General features: G+C 35.9%; 1 protein-coding gene and 1 non-coding gene across 4 annotated transcripts in view; both read right to left on the reverse strand.

The window, feature by feature from the left end:
• IFT74 (intraflagellar transport 74) overlaps window positions 1-13,927 on the reverse strand; it is a 122,733-nt gene that overhangs the window by 105,887 nt on the left and 2,919 nt on the right. For 2 of the 3 annotated variants that reach the window (XM_027549091.1, XM_027549089.1), the window contains exons 2-7: window positions 11,600-11,738; window positions 10,228-10,363; window positions 5,614-5,662; window positions 3,938-4,036; window positions 3,715-3,775; window positions 1,085-1,144 (exon numbers count right to left, since the gene is read on the reverse strand). In XM_027549091.1, coding sequence (XP_027404892.1) covers window positions 1,085-1,144; window positions 3,715-3,775; window positions 3,938-4,036; window positions 5,614-5,662; window positions 10,228-10,363; window positions 11,600-11,719 — 525 coding nt within the window. In that variant the 5' untranslated portion in view covers window positions 11,720-11,738. The remainder of the gene's footprint in view (window positions 1-1,084; window positions 1,145-3,714; window positions 3,776-3,937; window positions 4,037-5,613; window positions 5,663-10,227; window positions 10,364-11,599; window positions 11,739-13,927) is intronic. The other variant, XM_027549090.1, reaches the window with a different exon arrangement.
• On the reverse strand, window positions 11,368-11,439 carry TRNAC-GCA. The gene has a single exon. It is a non-coding gene; the product is annotated as a tRNA-Cys (tRNA).

The following is a 13,927-nucleotide window of genomic DNA, read 5'->3' on the forward strand; positions in this document are numbered from 1 at the left end:
CCCAGGTTCAAGCCCTGGGTTGGGAAGACCCCCTGGAGAAGGAAATGGCAGTCCACTCCAGTACTATTGCCTGGAAAACCCCATGGACAGAGGAGCCTAGTAGGCTACAGTCTATGGGGTGGCAAAGAGTCGGACACAACTGAGGGACTTCACTTTCACTTTCTTTCTCATAACTATAAGAACACAAAGTTTTCACTGTTTATATTTGGCATTAAAAATACAGTTTTTAAATTGAGAATTCTCCTGTGTTTTAAAGTTAAGAAGTTAAGAACTTTACTACATTATTATTGCTTTTGTACTTATTTGCTCAGTCGTGTCCAACTCTGCGATCCCATGGACTGTAGCCCACCAGGCTACTCTGTCCATGGGGACTCGCCAGGGAAGAATACTGGAGTGGATTGCCATGCCCTCCTCCAGGGGATCTTCCCAACTCAGGGATCAAACCCAGGTCTCCCACATCGCCGGCGGGTTCTTTACCAGCTGAGCTACCAGAGAAGCCCCAAAACTTAGAAGAGTCATTTTATAAATCCTATACTTTTATAGTCTTTGTATAAATAAACAATAAACTATATAAATTTTATTTTCTTCCAAATATTTATAATCAATTAAGCTATTATAATTTTATTATTTTCTACCAAATACTCGTTAAGAACACTGAATACAATTTCTCATTTACTAATCAAAAGTACTGTTATGTCTGGCATCATATGGCCATTATTCATTTTCTCCTTTTCTAATACAACTCTTCACTGAGTACTCAGCTCCATGTGCACAAATATTAAACCAGAAGGATTGCAAACTAATTTATATACAAGGATATATGGATGGGACTCCCTAACTAATACTGAATGAGAGACCAGTTCGAACACAGCCTTGTAGAAAGACACTAAAGCATCCACTTGAGAGTGTCAACTAACAGGAAGAAATTTTAAAAGAGCAACTAAGGGAACTCAAATGTAACAGTAGTATTTAGGATCAGAGTAATACCTATCTTCATGGTACATAAGGTTTTATCAAGTTACTTCCAGATATAAATGCTTTATTTTAGAGGCTATGTAGACCAACTGCTTATAAATTTTCTTACCATGTTGTAATCATTCATTACTTCTTCCATTTCAGTATTGGTATTAAGTTTATCTGCCAACTAAAAACAAAAGTGCAAAAAGAAAATTCTATTAGTCTTCATAAATTCTATAATCCATAATATAGGTATTCAATCTTACAAATAAGTAGTTATTTAAGTATTACTACTTCCAAAACAAAACAAATATTGAGCTACTTAAATAAGCACATTCTATGCATTAGGGCAATCAACAAACTACATTTTTAGGAAGGAAAAGCAAGCAGTAAAGAACTATTCTTCCTGCAGATAGTACCTCAAAGAGCTTTGCCTTCTCTGAAGAGATGTCTAAGCTTATAAAGAAGGATGTTGAGAAGACAAAATTTGGGGGAAGATCTTTCTCCTTTATTTCCCCAGGGGGAAGAAATGTTAATGGATTTACAAATTTATACCACTGAAAATGTAAAATGATTTAATCTTTTAAAAATTATAAAAAAATTAAATTGAAAAAAAATCTACAGGGCAAGGCACAAACAGAACACTTCAAACAGAAGCCTACTTCAAAAAGTCAGGCAAAAAAAAAGTTAGGCAGTGACAGCAACAGCAAATGTATTTATCTACTTACCTTGTGCCAAACCTTGTTCTGAGCCTATTATATGTATTGTTTCACTTAATTATCACAAGTACACTATGAAGTAGATATTATTATCCACATTTTGCAGATACGAAAATTTAGCAAGTTGTCCAAGCAGAATTTGAACAGGAAGGCTACTAAAAGCAAACTACCTGGATGTAATTGACTCTGAGACTAAACTTTCCTAATGTAATATATATTACTATATATAACATTTTCAATTGTGATATGGATAAGTGCTCTTGTTATTGTTATTGTTCAGTTGTGTCTGACTCTTTGCGACACCATGGACTGCAGAATGCCAGGATTCCCTGGCATTTACCATCTTCCACAGTTTGCTCCACCTCAGGTATATTGAGTCGGTGATGCCATGCAACCATCTCATCCTGTCATCCCTTTCTCCTCTGCCTTCAATCTATCCCAGCATCAGGGTCTTTTCCAATGAGTCAGTCTTTGCATCAGCTGGCCCAAGTATTGGAGCTTCAGCTTTAGCATCAGTCCTTCCAATGAATATTCAGAGTTCATTTCCTTTAGAATTGACTGGTTTCATCTCCTTGCTATCCAAGGGACTCTCAAGAGTCTTCTCCAACACCACAGTTCAAAAGCATCAGTTCTTCAGTGCTCCACCGTCTTTATGCTCCAACTCTCACACCCATACAAGACTACTGGAAAAACCACAGCTTTGACTACAAGGACCTTTGTCAGCAAGGTTATGTCTCTGCTTTTTAATACACTGTCTAGGTTGGTCATAGCTTTTCTTCCAAGGAGCAGGTGTCTTTTAATTTCATGGCTGCTGTCACCATCTGCAGTGATTTTGGAGCCCAAAAAAATAAAGTCTGTCACTATTTCCATTGCTTCTCCATCTATTTCCCATGAAGTGATGGGACCAGATGGCATGACCTTAACTTTTTGGATAATAATGCTAATAAGATCTAATATTTACTGACACCTTACTCTGTGTTAGATAACCAGCTAAGTGCTTTCTCTGTATTAGAGAAAAACCTACAAACAGCCTATTTTACATATTATTAATATTTTTATATTAAGTAACTTGCATAATTTATCCTCATATAACTAAAAATCCCTTTCATTTGTCTTTTTATATTTTATAAAAAATTATTTTTCTCATATTTAGATTATTTACTAAAAAAGTTGCACAGAACAGTATGGATTATAGTGTGAAAATATACTATTAATATAGTCAGAAATTCTGTTTATGAGTACAATATAACAATATCAAGTAGATTTATTATAATGTACCTAATCATTATGGAGCCATATTTCTTACTTTGTATATCACTATTTTTAAACTGGAGAAGTGAGATATAAGTTTTCAGTAAGTTCAGAGACCACTGCTGCCTAAAGTACCCACAGAGTAGGAAGAAAGAAAATTCTGAAACATTAGAAATTTTCATGGGGCCAAGACTACTCCAAAGATTGAGCCAGTAATCAACACTGAAAACAAGATCATTTCTTCTGGAAATCCACACTAGGAAGCTTCTTCTGGAAGTCCACATTAGGAAGCAAAACTGTGATTATATTAGATGCCTTATTGTGACAGAAGACAAACACTGTATTTTGAATGAAATGGAAGGATAAAGGCAAGTTTGGTACTAAGTAAATTTTTAAAACATCATGATGACAACACTCTGTAGAAAGATAAAAGTATTTTTAAAGCAGTGACATTGCTAGTACTCAATACATTTTATCTACTCCAAAAAATATTATTTTAAAATTGTTAGGGAAAAAAAGTATGCATGTTCTATATTTTTAAGTGTTTTTCTTTTAAAGGCTGGAAGAATACCTATTAATCTGTAAAGGCAAAATATTTCTTGGGAGGGAAAGTAGGGAGAAAGCAAATATATACTTTAATCCCTACACGTGCTATGGTTTCAATCTTTCTCACTATGTATGTATTCATGCATTATTTGGTATTTAACATTAACATGTTAGCATTTTCTAAAGTGGTAAAAAGCAAGGAAAATATTCAAAAGAAATTCTCTCAGAAAAGACCAAATACCATGTTGTAGTCTGCTAGTTGTCCTTGAAACTCTTTTATTTCAACAGCTAAAGTCTCAGCTCTGTAAATATAAAATACATTCATAAATACATAAATAGGCAGATGAACATTATGAATATTATGTTTAACTACAAATTTAGTACTAAAATTCTGAAACATATTATATCAAATGTTACTCATAATAAAAATATACCTTGCATACTTTAACTGCAAAATTACTCACCTCTTTTCATATGACAAATACACTGAATTCTCTTGATTGTACATTTCTATTTCTTTCTGAAGTTTATTGATTTCTGTTGTGAGTTCACTTATTTTACTTCTAATGGAAAGAAATAAAGAAATTAGTAATACTTCCAATCCAGAAAACAGTCTCTCTAGTTAAACAAAATAAACTTTTCATAAATGTGTAACAACAATATAAATGGTTTTGTGAAATTTCACTACAAAAAGAAAAACAATTTAAGCAGCTTATTTGATTACAGTGGTATACTCCAACTGAGAAATTGATAAAAGTTCTCTACTCATTAAAAAAGATGAAACAGTATTAGAATGGGAACCTGGACAAACTGACACAATCTATAGACAGAAGTAAATGCCTAACTGTCACTCTCACAGTTCTTGCTACCCTCTAGAATAGAGTTTTTCAAAAGCAGCACGATGGACATTTTAGGTCTTTGAATAATACTTAAAACAATACTGTCTGTGCACTGTAAGATGCTTAACCGTCTCTCTGGCGTGGATGCCAATGACACATCACCCAAATCCAGTTATGACAACAAAAAATGAGTCTAAAAATTGCCAAATATTCCTTGAGGGGGCAAAATCACTGCCAGTTGAGAACCACTGTTCTTCACTCAATTGACATAAGTAGGTAAGTGTAATTTTTAGTACAGAAGCACAAATCTTGGAGAAGAGAGGCAATGTGATGGTGAGGAATGGCTCTATCACCTTTCCTTCTTTTGATTAAAAAGTGACTAGACATCAAAACCGATGGCCTCACTCTCATTCTTACTGATGTCAGCTTTGAGGACAGATGGGAGAAAACCTTCCCTTCTCTTACTAACTTCTAGGAATTTGAGGATCAAAAGGATTCAAGTAACTGAACAGCAAAAGAATTAAGAAGGACTAAAAGAAAGAAAACAGAGATTTCAGGATACAATAGAAGGATGCATTAAATAGAATGCAAGTAAGAGGGAAAGAAGACACAGAGGATGAACCAACCAGAAAATACAGTAAAATGGAAAAATGGAGATAGGCTAGCAGGGCATCTGAGCAGAGAAAAAAGTAGGTAGAGAGAGAAAAGAGTTCTTAATTTAGAGCTGCATACTTAAGAGATATATAACAAACTTATGAATTAAATAGGCCACAGTTATAGCAACTGACTAAATATATACTTATGTAAAACTCTGCAGTAATTATTATAAATAAGTATATGTATTTTATGGAGAAGGAAATGGCAACCCACTCCAGTATTCTCGCCAGGACAGTCCCAGAGACAGAGGAGCCTGGTGGGCTACATACAGTCCAAGGGGTTGCAGAGTCGCACACGACTAAAGCAATTTAGCAGGCATGCATATACATTTTATCATTCACACACATATCTATGAATAATTTCAGAATACTTAGTGAAAGAAGCATAAAATATTCTTCTCATTAGATGAAAAACAGTGAACTGGAAATATATAGCTCACATACATTCTAATACATAAAATTTAAAATCTCAGTCTAACTATACCACCACCATTTGTGACGACATCTATTTAGAGCCAAATTAACCATAAATTATGTCAAAATACAAAATAATCTTAAGAATTAACAGATATCTAATTATCTCAGTAAGTACTATAGTTAAAACTTCATGATCATTCATAGGAAAAAAAAAAGTATATAACATACCGAAGAAGTCCAAGATAGTAAGATTTGTCTAAAATTTGCCTCTGGGGACCTAAAAAAATTTTAAGGTATTAGTGTTCAGTTTGAAAATGTCACCACATTAGCAAATGCAAAGCACAATCAGAATTACACTCAACAATTTTCTAATAGCTCTTACAAACGTCCCAGTAAGTCTAAAAATCTGAAAGAAGCAATGAAATAGAAAAGAGAACCTATATCTTAGCATCATGACGTAATGGAAGCCTGAATTAAGATCACAAAGATGGGACTAGACGTTGGGCTGTTAAGAGAGTGGATTCAAAAACAACCAACAAAAACATTGGACTCTACTGGTTAGGGTGACTGAATGGAAACTGAGACTAACGGGGTCTAGAACAGGACTAACGAAGAGAATGTTGTGCAACGATGGAAATATTCTATAGCAGCATTGTCCAATAAAGTAGCTACATGGGAATACTGACCACGTGAAACATGGCTGGTGGTGTGTGAAAAGAAGAGAAGCGAGAAGCAAAGGAGAAAAGGAAAGATAGAAGCATCTGAATGCAGAGTTCCAAAGAATAGCAAGAAGAAATAAGAAAGCCTTCCTCAGCGATCAATGCAAAGAAATAAGAGGAAAACAATAGAATAGGAAAGACTAGAGATCTCTTTAAGAAAATGAGAGATACCAAGGGAACATTTCATGCAAAGATGGGCTCAATAAGGGACAGAAACGGTATGGACCTAAGAAGAGGTGGCAAGAATACACAGAACTGTACAAAAAAGATCTTCACGACCCAAATAATCTTGAAGGTGTGATCACTCACACTCACCTAGAGCTGGACATCCTGGAATGTGAAGTCAGGTGGGCCTTAGGAAGCATCACTATGAACAAAGCTAGTGGAGAAGATGGAATTCCAGTTGAGCTATTTCAAATTCTAAAAGATGATGCTGTGAAAGTGCTGCACTCAATATGTCAGCAAATTTGGAAAACTCAGCAGTGGCCATGGGACTGGAAAAGGTCAGTTTTCATTCCAATCCCAAAGAAAGGTAATGCCAAAGAATTACCACACAATTGCACTCATCTCACATGCTAGTAAAGTAATGCTCAAAATTCTCCAAGCCCAGCTTCAGCAATATGTGAACTGTGAACTTCCAGATGTTCAAGCTGGTTTTAGAGAAGGCAGAGGAACCAGAAATCAAATTGCCAACATCCGCTGGATCATAGAAAAAGCAAGAGAGTTCCAGAAAAACCTCTATTTCTGCTTTATTGACTATGCCAAAGCCTTTGACTAGGTGAATCACAATAAACTCTGGAAAATTCTGAAAGAGATGGGAATACCAGACCACCTGACCTGCCTCTTCAGAAATCTGTATACAGGTCAGGAAGCAACAGTTAGAACTGGACGTGGAACAACAGACTGGTTCCAAATCGGGAAAAGGAGTACGTCAAGGCTGTATATTGTCACCCTGCTTATTTAACTTATATGCAGAGTACATCATGAGAAATGCTGGACTGGATGAAGCACAAGCTGGAATCAAGATTGCCGGGAGAAATATCAATAACCTCAGATATGCACATGACACCACCCTTATGGCAGAAAGTGAAGAACTAAAGAGCCTCTTGATGAAAGTGAAAGAAGAGAGTGAAGAAGTTGGCTTAAAACTCAACATTCAGAAAACTAAGATCATGGCATCTGGTCCCATCACTTCAGGGCAAATAGATGGGGTAACAGTGGAAACAGTGGCTGACTTTATTTTTCTGGGCTCCAAAATCACTGTGGATGGTGATTTCAGCCATGAAATTCAAAGATGCTTGCTCCTTGGAAGGAAAGTTATGACCAACCTAGACAGCATATTAAAAAGCAGAGATATTACTTTGTCAACAAAGGTCCATCTGGTGAAAGCTATGATTTTTCCAGTAGTCTTGTATGGATATGACAGTTGGACTATAAAGAAAGCTGAGTGCCGAAGAACTGATGCTTTTGTACTGCGGTGTTGGAGAAGACTCTTGAGAGTCCCTTAGACTGCAAGGAGATCCAACCAGTCCATCCTAAAGGAGATCAGTCCTGGGTGTTCATTGGAGGGACTGATATTGAAGCTGAAACTCCAATACTTAGGCTACTTGATGCAGAGAGCTGACTCATTTGAAAAGACCCTGATGCTGGGAAAGATTTAGGGCAGGAGGAGAAGGGGACGACAGAGGATGAGATGGTTGGATGGCATCACCGACATAATGGACATGGGTTTGGGTGAACTCTGGGAGTTGGTGATGGACAGGGAGGCCTGGCGTGCTGCGGTTCATGGGGTTGCAAAGAGTCAGACACGACTAAGCAACTGAACTGGTAAAATACTTTTATTTTAACTAATTTTAATTAATTTAAATAATCACAAATAGTTGTATTTGTAAAAATACAAATAATTTATATTACAAATACAAATAGCTATTGGCTATCACAATGGACAGCGTAGGTTTAGACTATAAATTTCTTAATGTAGGCAAGAGATTATGATTTTATATAATTTTTCAGAGACTTTTTAGGAACACAATCTTACATTTCATTTCAGTAGGACTAAAAAAGCATCCACAGGTTAAATGTCCCAAACCTTGAAACAGGTGAAGTGCCCTGCATGGCATGAGAGAAAAGCCTAGGAAATATTGACTGAAATCCATGCTGAGAAGAGGGAGAGAATGTCTCAATAGAATGGGAAATGAGGCACTGGAACAGGTAAACAGCAAAAGTCACAGCAGATAGTGGTACATGCTGGTAACAGAACTTTTCATATAAGGTTTTGAACTATATTTGTAGAAAATGACTCTTTTCTTAAATAATACTTAAATTATTAAATAATACTTGCTGCTGCTGCTGCTAAGTCGCTTCAGTCGTGTCCAACTCTGTGCGACCCCATAGACAGCAGCCCACCAGGCTCTGCCATCCCTGGGATTCTCCAGGCAAGAACACTGGAGTGGGTTGCCATTTTCTTCTCCAATGCGTGAAAGTGAAAAGTGAAAGTGAAGTCGCTCAGTAAGTGTCCAACTCTTCGTGACCCCATAGACCAAGAATCTTATTTAATCTTAAATAATTAAATAATATTTAATTATTAAATAATTAATAATACTGGTTCTGTTTTAAAGGAGAAATTAATACAGTAATAAAATTTGATGAGTTCTCTTAGAATTGCACCCTTAAGCTTTTTGCCCTAAGGTTTTTAAATAAGAAATAGTAAACACATAAACGATTCTGTGAATACAGTTTTAAAGACTAAATAACTACAAAATTTTGAGTCATTTTCCTCCACAGCATTGATAATTATTAAGCAAGCATTTCTAAACAACTGACTTTTTTTCATCCTTTGGCCACCCTGCATGGCACGTGGGATCCTATTCAACCAGGGATCAAATACTGTGGCCCCTGCATCAGAAGTGCAGAGTCTTAACTACTGAACCACCAGGGAAGTCCAATAACCAACTGGTTTTCAATATTTAGTGAAATAAGTTGTATCATAAGTAAGAAAATTAAATTTGCTGAAAGGTAGGATATATTATATTATAGAAGTCGGTATATCATCTTATAACTAATTTTGTACTAGTATGTTCATCCCTGATAAGTAATTTGCACATATACAGAAAATTTAAAAACTCAATATGAAACAGTTCCCTATGTTTTGATTTATATATATATATAATAGACCAACTTTTTGAATCAAAACATATAGTGTTATTATTATTATGCATTTCTAAACACATAGAGACATAAGGAGAGATGTAGTATAAAATCTATATGTTAGCCCCACTTCCTTACTTAAGCATTATAATGGAATAAAAATTATTACCAAAAGTAACACTTCTGGTCTCACTTCTCATAAATATACAAATACCTACCATAGTCATTTGATATGGAAACCAAAAAAAACTATTTCAGAATATTTCTATATAGTACTAGAAATCTAATTTTCATTTCTGAGTTTTCCTTCAAATTATTTCAAATTTCTTCAAAGAAATTATAGTACCAATAAGGACCTACTTACTCTATAGCATAGAAAACTATACTCAATATTTTATAATAACCAAAAGGGAAAATAATTTGAAAAGAAATATATACATGTATATGTATATATAACTGAATGACTGTTCTGTACACCTGAAACTAACATAATACTGTAAATCAACTATACTTCAATTTTTAAGTTATAGGAAAGTTCACCAGAAAAATGATTAAAATAGCTCATACATGTATATAACTCCCTAGTTCACAATGAATTCTCACATTCTCTTACTTAACCCTCAGAATTTTTGAATCAAGGAGTAAGAACTGAATAAAATAGCCTCTTTCACTGTGTAATTCTGATTTAGCAATACACTGTAATAGCTCCCAGGTGGCGCTAGTGGTAAAGAACCTGTCTGCCAACACGATGTTAAGAAATGAGGGTTCCATCTCTAACATCTAGGGTCAGGAAGATTCCCTGGAGAGGGGAAGGGCAAGCCACTCCAGTACTCTTGCCTGGAAAATCCCATGGACAGAAGAACCTGGCGGGCTACAGTCCATGTGGTTGCAGAGTCAGACATGACTGAAGTGACGTAGCACTGATATACTACAATACTTCTTATACAAAATATGTTCATCTTCTTAAAATAGTTACCTTTCATACCAGTTTTCATCCCACTCAAACCTTGCTGTGTTACAGGACGATCAGCAACTTTGATTTGAGAAGACAGAACTCCTCCTGTCCCTATGGGACCACCACGAGAGCCTGGTCTTGCTGTTCCAGGTGGCATCTAAATGACAAGATTCAGTTTCAATAAAATAGAGAAATACTGTGCCTTTAATATTAACACTATAAAAAGAATATCAAAAATAAAACTAATATTCTATATAATATGTAAAATTTTCCTTACGTTTTAAAATGTTTGAAATAGTAAATAAAATATCTAAAATTAATGATAAGTAATATTTTTCTTTAAAATGTATCCTATGTGTTAGACATATTTATACCACTTCCAATCTGTAAAGGAACAAAATGTCCATATATTTGTCCTTATTTAACAACAGGACTAATGGTGAAGCTGAAGCTCCAATATTTTGGTCATCTGATGCAAAAGACCAACTAATTGAAAAGTGTCTGATGCTGGGTAAGAGTGAGGGCAGAGGGAGAAGAGGAGGTAGCTGGATGGTGTCACCAATCAATGGACATGAACCTGAGCATACTTTGGGAGATCGTGAGTTTATATAATATACTTGTCTACATTTTCTGCTAACACATTTAAATTTCATTTTTTAGTATAAATTTTTGAAAATATCTAGGATTCTGTGTGAGGGAGGAAACTGGTTTATTAAAACAAATGGTTTACCAATTATTCAGCAGTACTGAATACTCCATGCTTTCCTACTAATTTGAAATGCAACCTTCATCACTAATTAAATTCTTACTTGCCTAATTCCATTTCTGGTCTATTCCATTTCACTTGGTTTTGGCACCAATATGCTATGCCCCTAAATTGTTGTAGCTTTAAAATAAGTTTCAGTATGAGTATGAGTATGCATCGTCTCTTAACATTGATACAGTCGTGTCTAACTCTTTACAATACCATGGACTATACAGTCTATGGTATTCTCCAGGCCAGAATACTGGAGTGGGTAGTCTTTCCCTTCTTCAGGGGATCTTCCCAACCCAGGGGTTGAACCCAGGTCTCCCATATTGCAGGTAGGTTCTTTACCAGCTGATCCACAATGGAATCCCAAGAATACTGGAGGGGGTAGCCTATCCCTTCTCCAGCGGATCTTCCCAACCCAGGAATCGAACCAGGGTCTTCTGCATTGCAGGCAGATTCTTTACCAACTGAGCTACCAGGGAAGCTCTTTATACTTCTAGATGTTTAAAAAAAAAAAACACCAGACATATAATAGTATGCTTATAGCATTAAACAAAGAAGAATCTCTATTTATTATAGACAGGCTTTTCAAATTCTACCAGGATATACAAATAATAGTTCAAAAATTTGTTTTAAACTTACACCAGTTGCCACTCGAATATTTCCTGATGGGGGTCGTATTCCAGAAGGAGGCCTTCCTGTCAATCCAATCCCACCTCGAGAAACAGGGCGAACTGCTGAAGGTTTGTGATTACTGGCCATTATTTGCTCAGTTTAACCACTGCTTGGAAACAAGAATAATTTAATTCTCCTTTGATACCTCCTATAGCAAGACAGGAGTGAACCACGTATCCTTTCAAACATTTAATCCACTGTGACTTTTCTTGCAAATTGCTATTATAGGTACCACTATGTACAAGGTTAAGCCTGCTTTAATTTTGTTCAGTTTTGACAGAACTGTTCCATTCAGAACCATGGAATCATTTATTATAACATGCCCTCCTCATTTCCCTATTATCTTATCAAAATGCAAGTCCCTCTACTTACCTTTCTCTCCTGGGCTCTCACTCATACTCTAGTTAAGTTTTCTCTCTCCTTGCAAAACCAGTATCTTTCTTCTCTGACTATTTTTATCTGTGCTTTCTAGTCTATAGTAAATTCCCTTATATTCTCAACCCTGTTATAAATACTTCCTTGTACTCGTCAACTTAATAGGATCCTGTCTTTTGAAAAAACTTTTGGTAGTGAAGGCTGTCTTAGTTTCTTGTCCAAGGCAAAGAATGAATACATGGCACTCTCCTTGCTCCACAGTGTAACTGGCAAACATCATCCTTCAAAGTTCAAAAAAAGTAATAAACAACAGGATTCTCTTCCGTTGAGGACCAAGTAATGCAACTACATTGCCTTGGATCTTTCCTGGTTGCTTTTATATAGGAGCCACCTAATCTCTCCCCCATATTTACTAAAGTCTTGTATATCTTATTCAGTTTCTCCATTCAAGTACCCCCAACAACCTGGATGATTTCCATATGGATATTGGATTCAATATGTAACATTCTTGCTTCACAGTTCCATGACCCAAATTTCAGCAACCATTTCAATTCTAATTCCTGGCCATGGCCAGAGCTGGAGCTTATCATCATCTGGAATTGCTTCATCTCAGATATCTTAATGAAATACTTTATTCTCTGGCCTTAATTTCCTCTCCTTCTACCTTTTTCTCACCTTTATTCTCACAAAAGACCCTGATGCTGGGAAAGATGAGGGCAGGAAGAGAAGGGGACGACAGAGGATGAGATGGTTGGGTGGCATCACTGACTCAATGGACATGGGTTTGGTTAGACTCCAGCAGTTGGTAATGGACAGGGAGGCCTGGCGTGCTGCAGTTCATGGGGTCACAAAGAGTCAGACACGACTGAGCGACTGAACTGAACACCTCCCCTTAAACTATTGCCTTCATTCATTCTCTCCTAGTTTATCAGCCCTCTCTTGTACTCAGCAGAATAAAATACCATTTAAAATTTTGACTATTTAAAATAGCATTTTAAAATTATGGTCATAATCTATTAGTATCTTATAAAAACAATTTAGAGGGTTATGACCAATATGGGTTAAATATGAAATAGAACAGAAGATATAAGAGGTTTCACTGCACATAGAAAGGGTACTGTTTCATTAAATATTTGTTTCTGTTATATTTGTGTAAATTTACACATATGTGTACACGGGTCTATAACGTAAGATATATGTCCTATTATGGGTAATGTTCAAAAGTTTTAAAGATTCTGAACTAGAGAAAGAATATGGAGAAAAAGAGTACCCAAGACTCTGGCCTGAGGAATGTAAATATATACAGGTTGCACAGAAGAGGGAAAGCTTGTATAAGAGACGGAAAACAAAGACTCAGAAAGCTAACAGAAAAGCCAGGAGTGTGTCAGAGATGCCAAGAAAAGGCAAGAATGGTCAGCCATGACATTTTCTTCTGGGAATTCAAGTAAGATGAACACTGAAATGTCCATAGAAATCCCCATTGAAGAAGACATTAGTGACCATGATGGTCATTTTCAAGAATTCCTTTCCTTCTCAACATTAAATTACTGTTTCATGAGCACCATCAACTAATTTGCATCCTTGAACACTTCTTCAACCCATTTCACAAATCAGAAACTATTCTCTACATTCAACCTGGACTGCTGAACACCGCTGATGGAAATCTCACAGCTGTATATAATGGAGAACTGCAAAGTCATAGTCACCAATTTTAGATGGATCTTCATATCTCTGAAATTATTTTATTTATCCTTGATAAGCTACTGTCCTTGATGATTCCAATTCTTAACAACTTTTCTACTCCTGCCTCTTTCAGCAGATAACTCAATTTCGTAATTAAGAAAATTAAGATGTGAAATCCATCATATTTGGAGCAAATCAACTTACCTATATCAATGCTGCCTTCCAATCTCAATAGCC

The sequence above is a fragment of the Bos indicus x Bos taurus genome, chromosome 8 (assembly GCF_003369695.1).
Source record: "Bos indicus x Bos taurus breed Angus x Brahman F1 hybrid chromosome 8, Bos_hybrid_MaternalHap_v2.0, whole genome shotgun sequence".
Classification (NCBI taxonomy): Eukaryota; Metazoa; Chordata; class Mammalia; order Artiodactyla; family Bovidae; genus Bos; species Bos indicus x Bos taurus.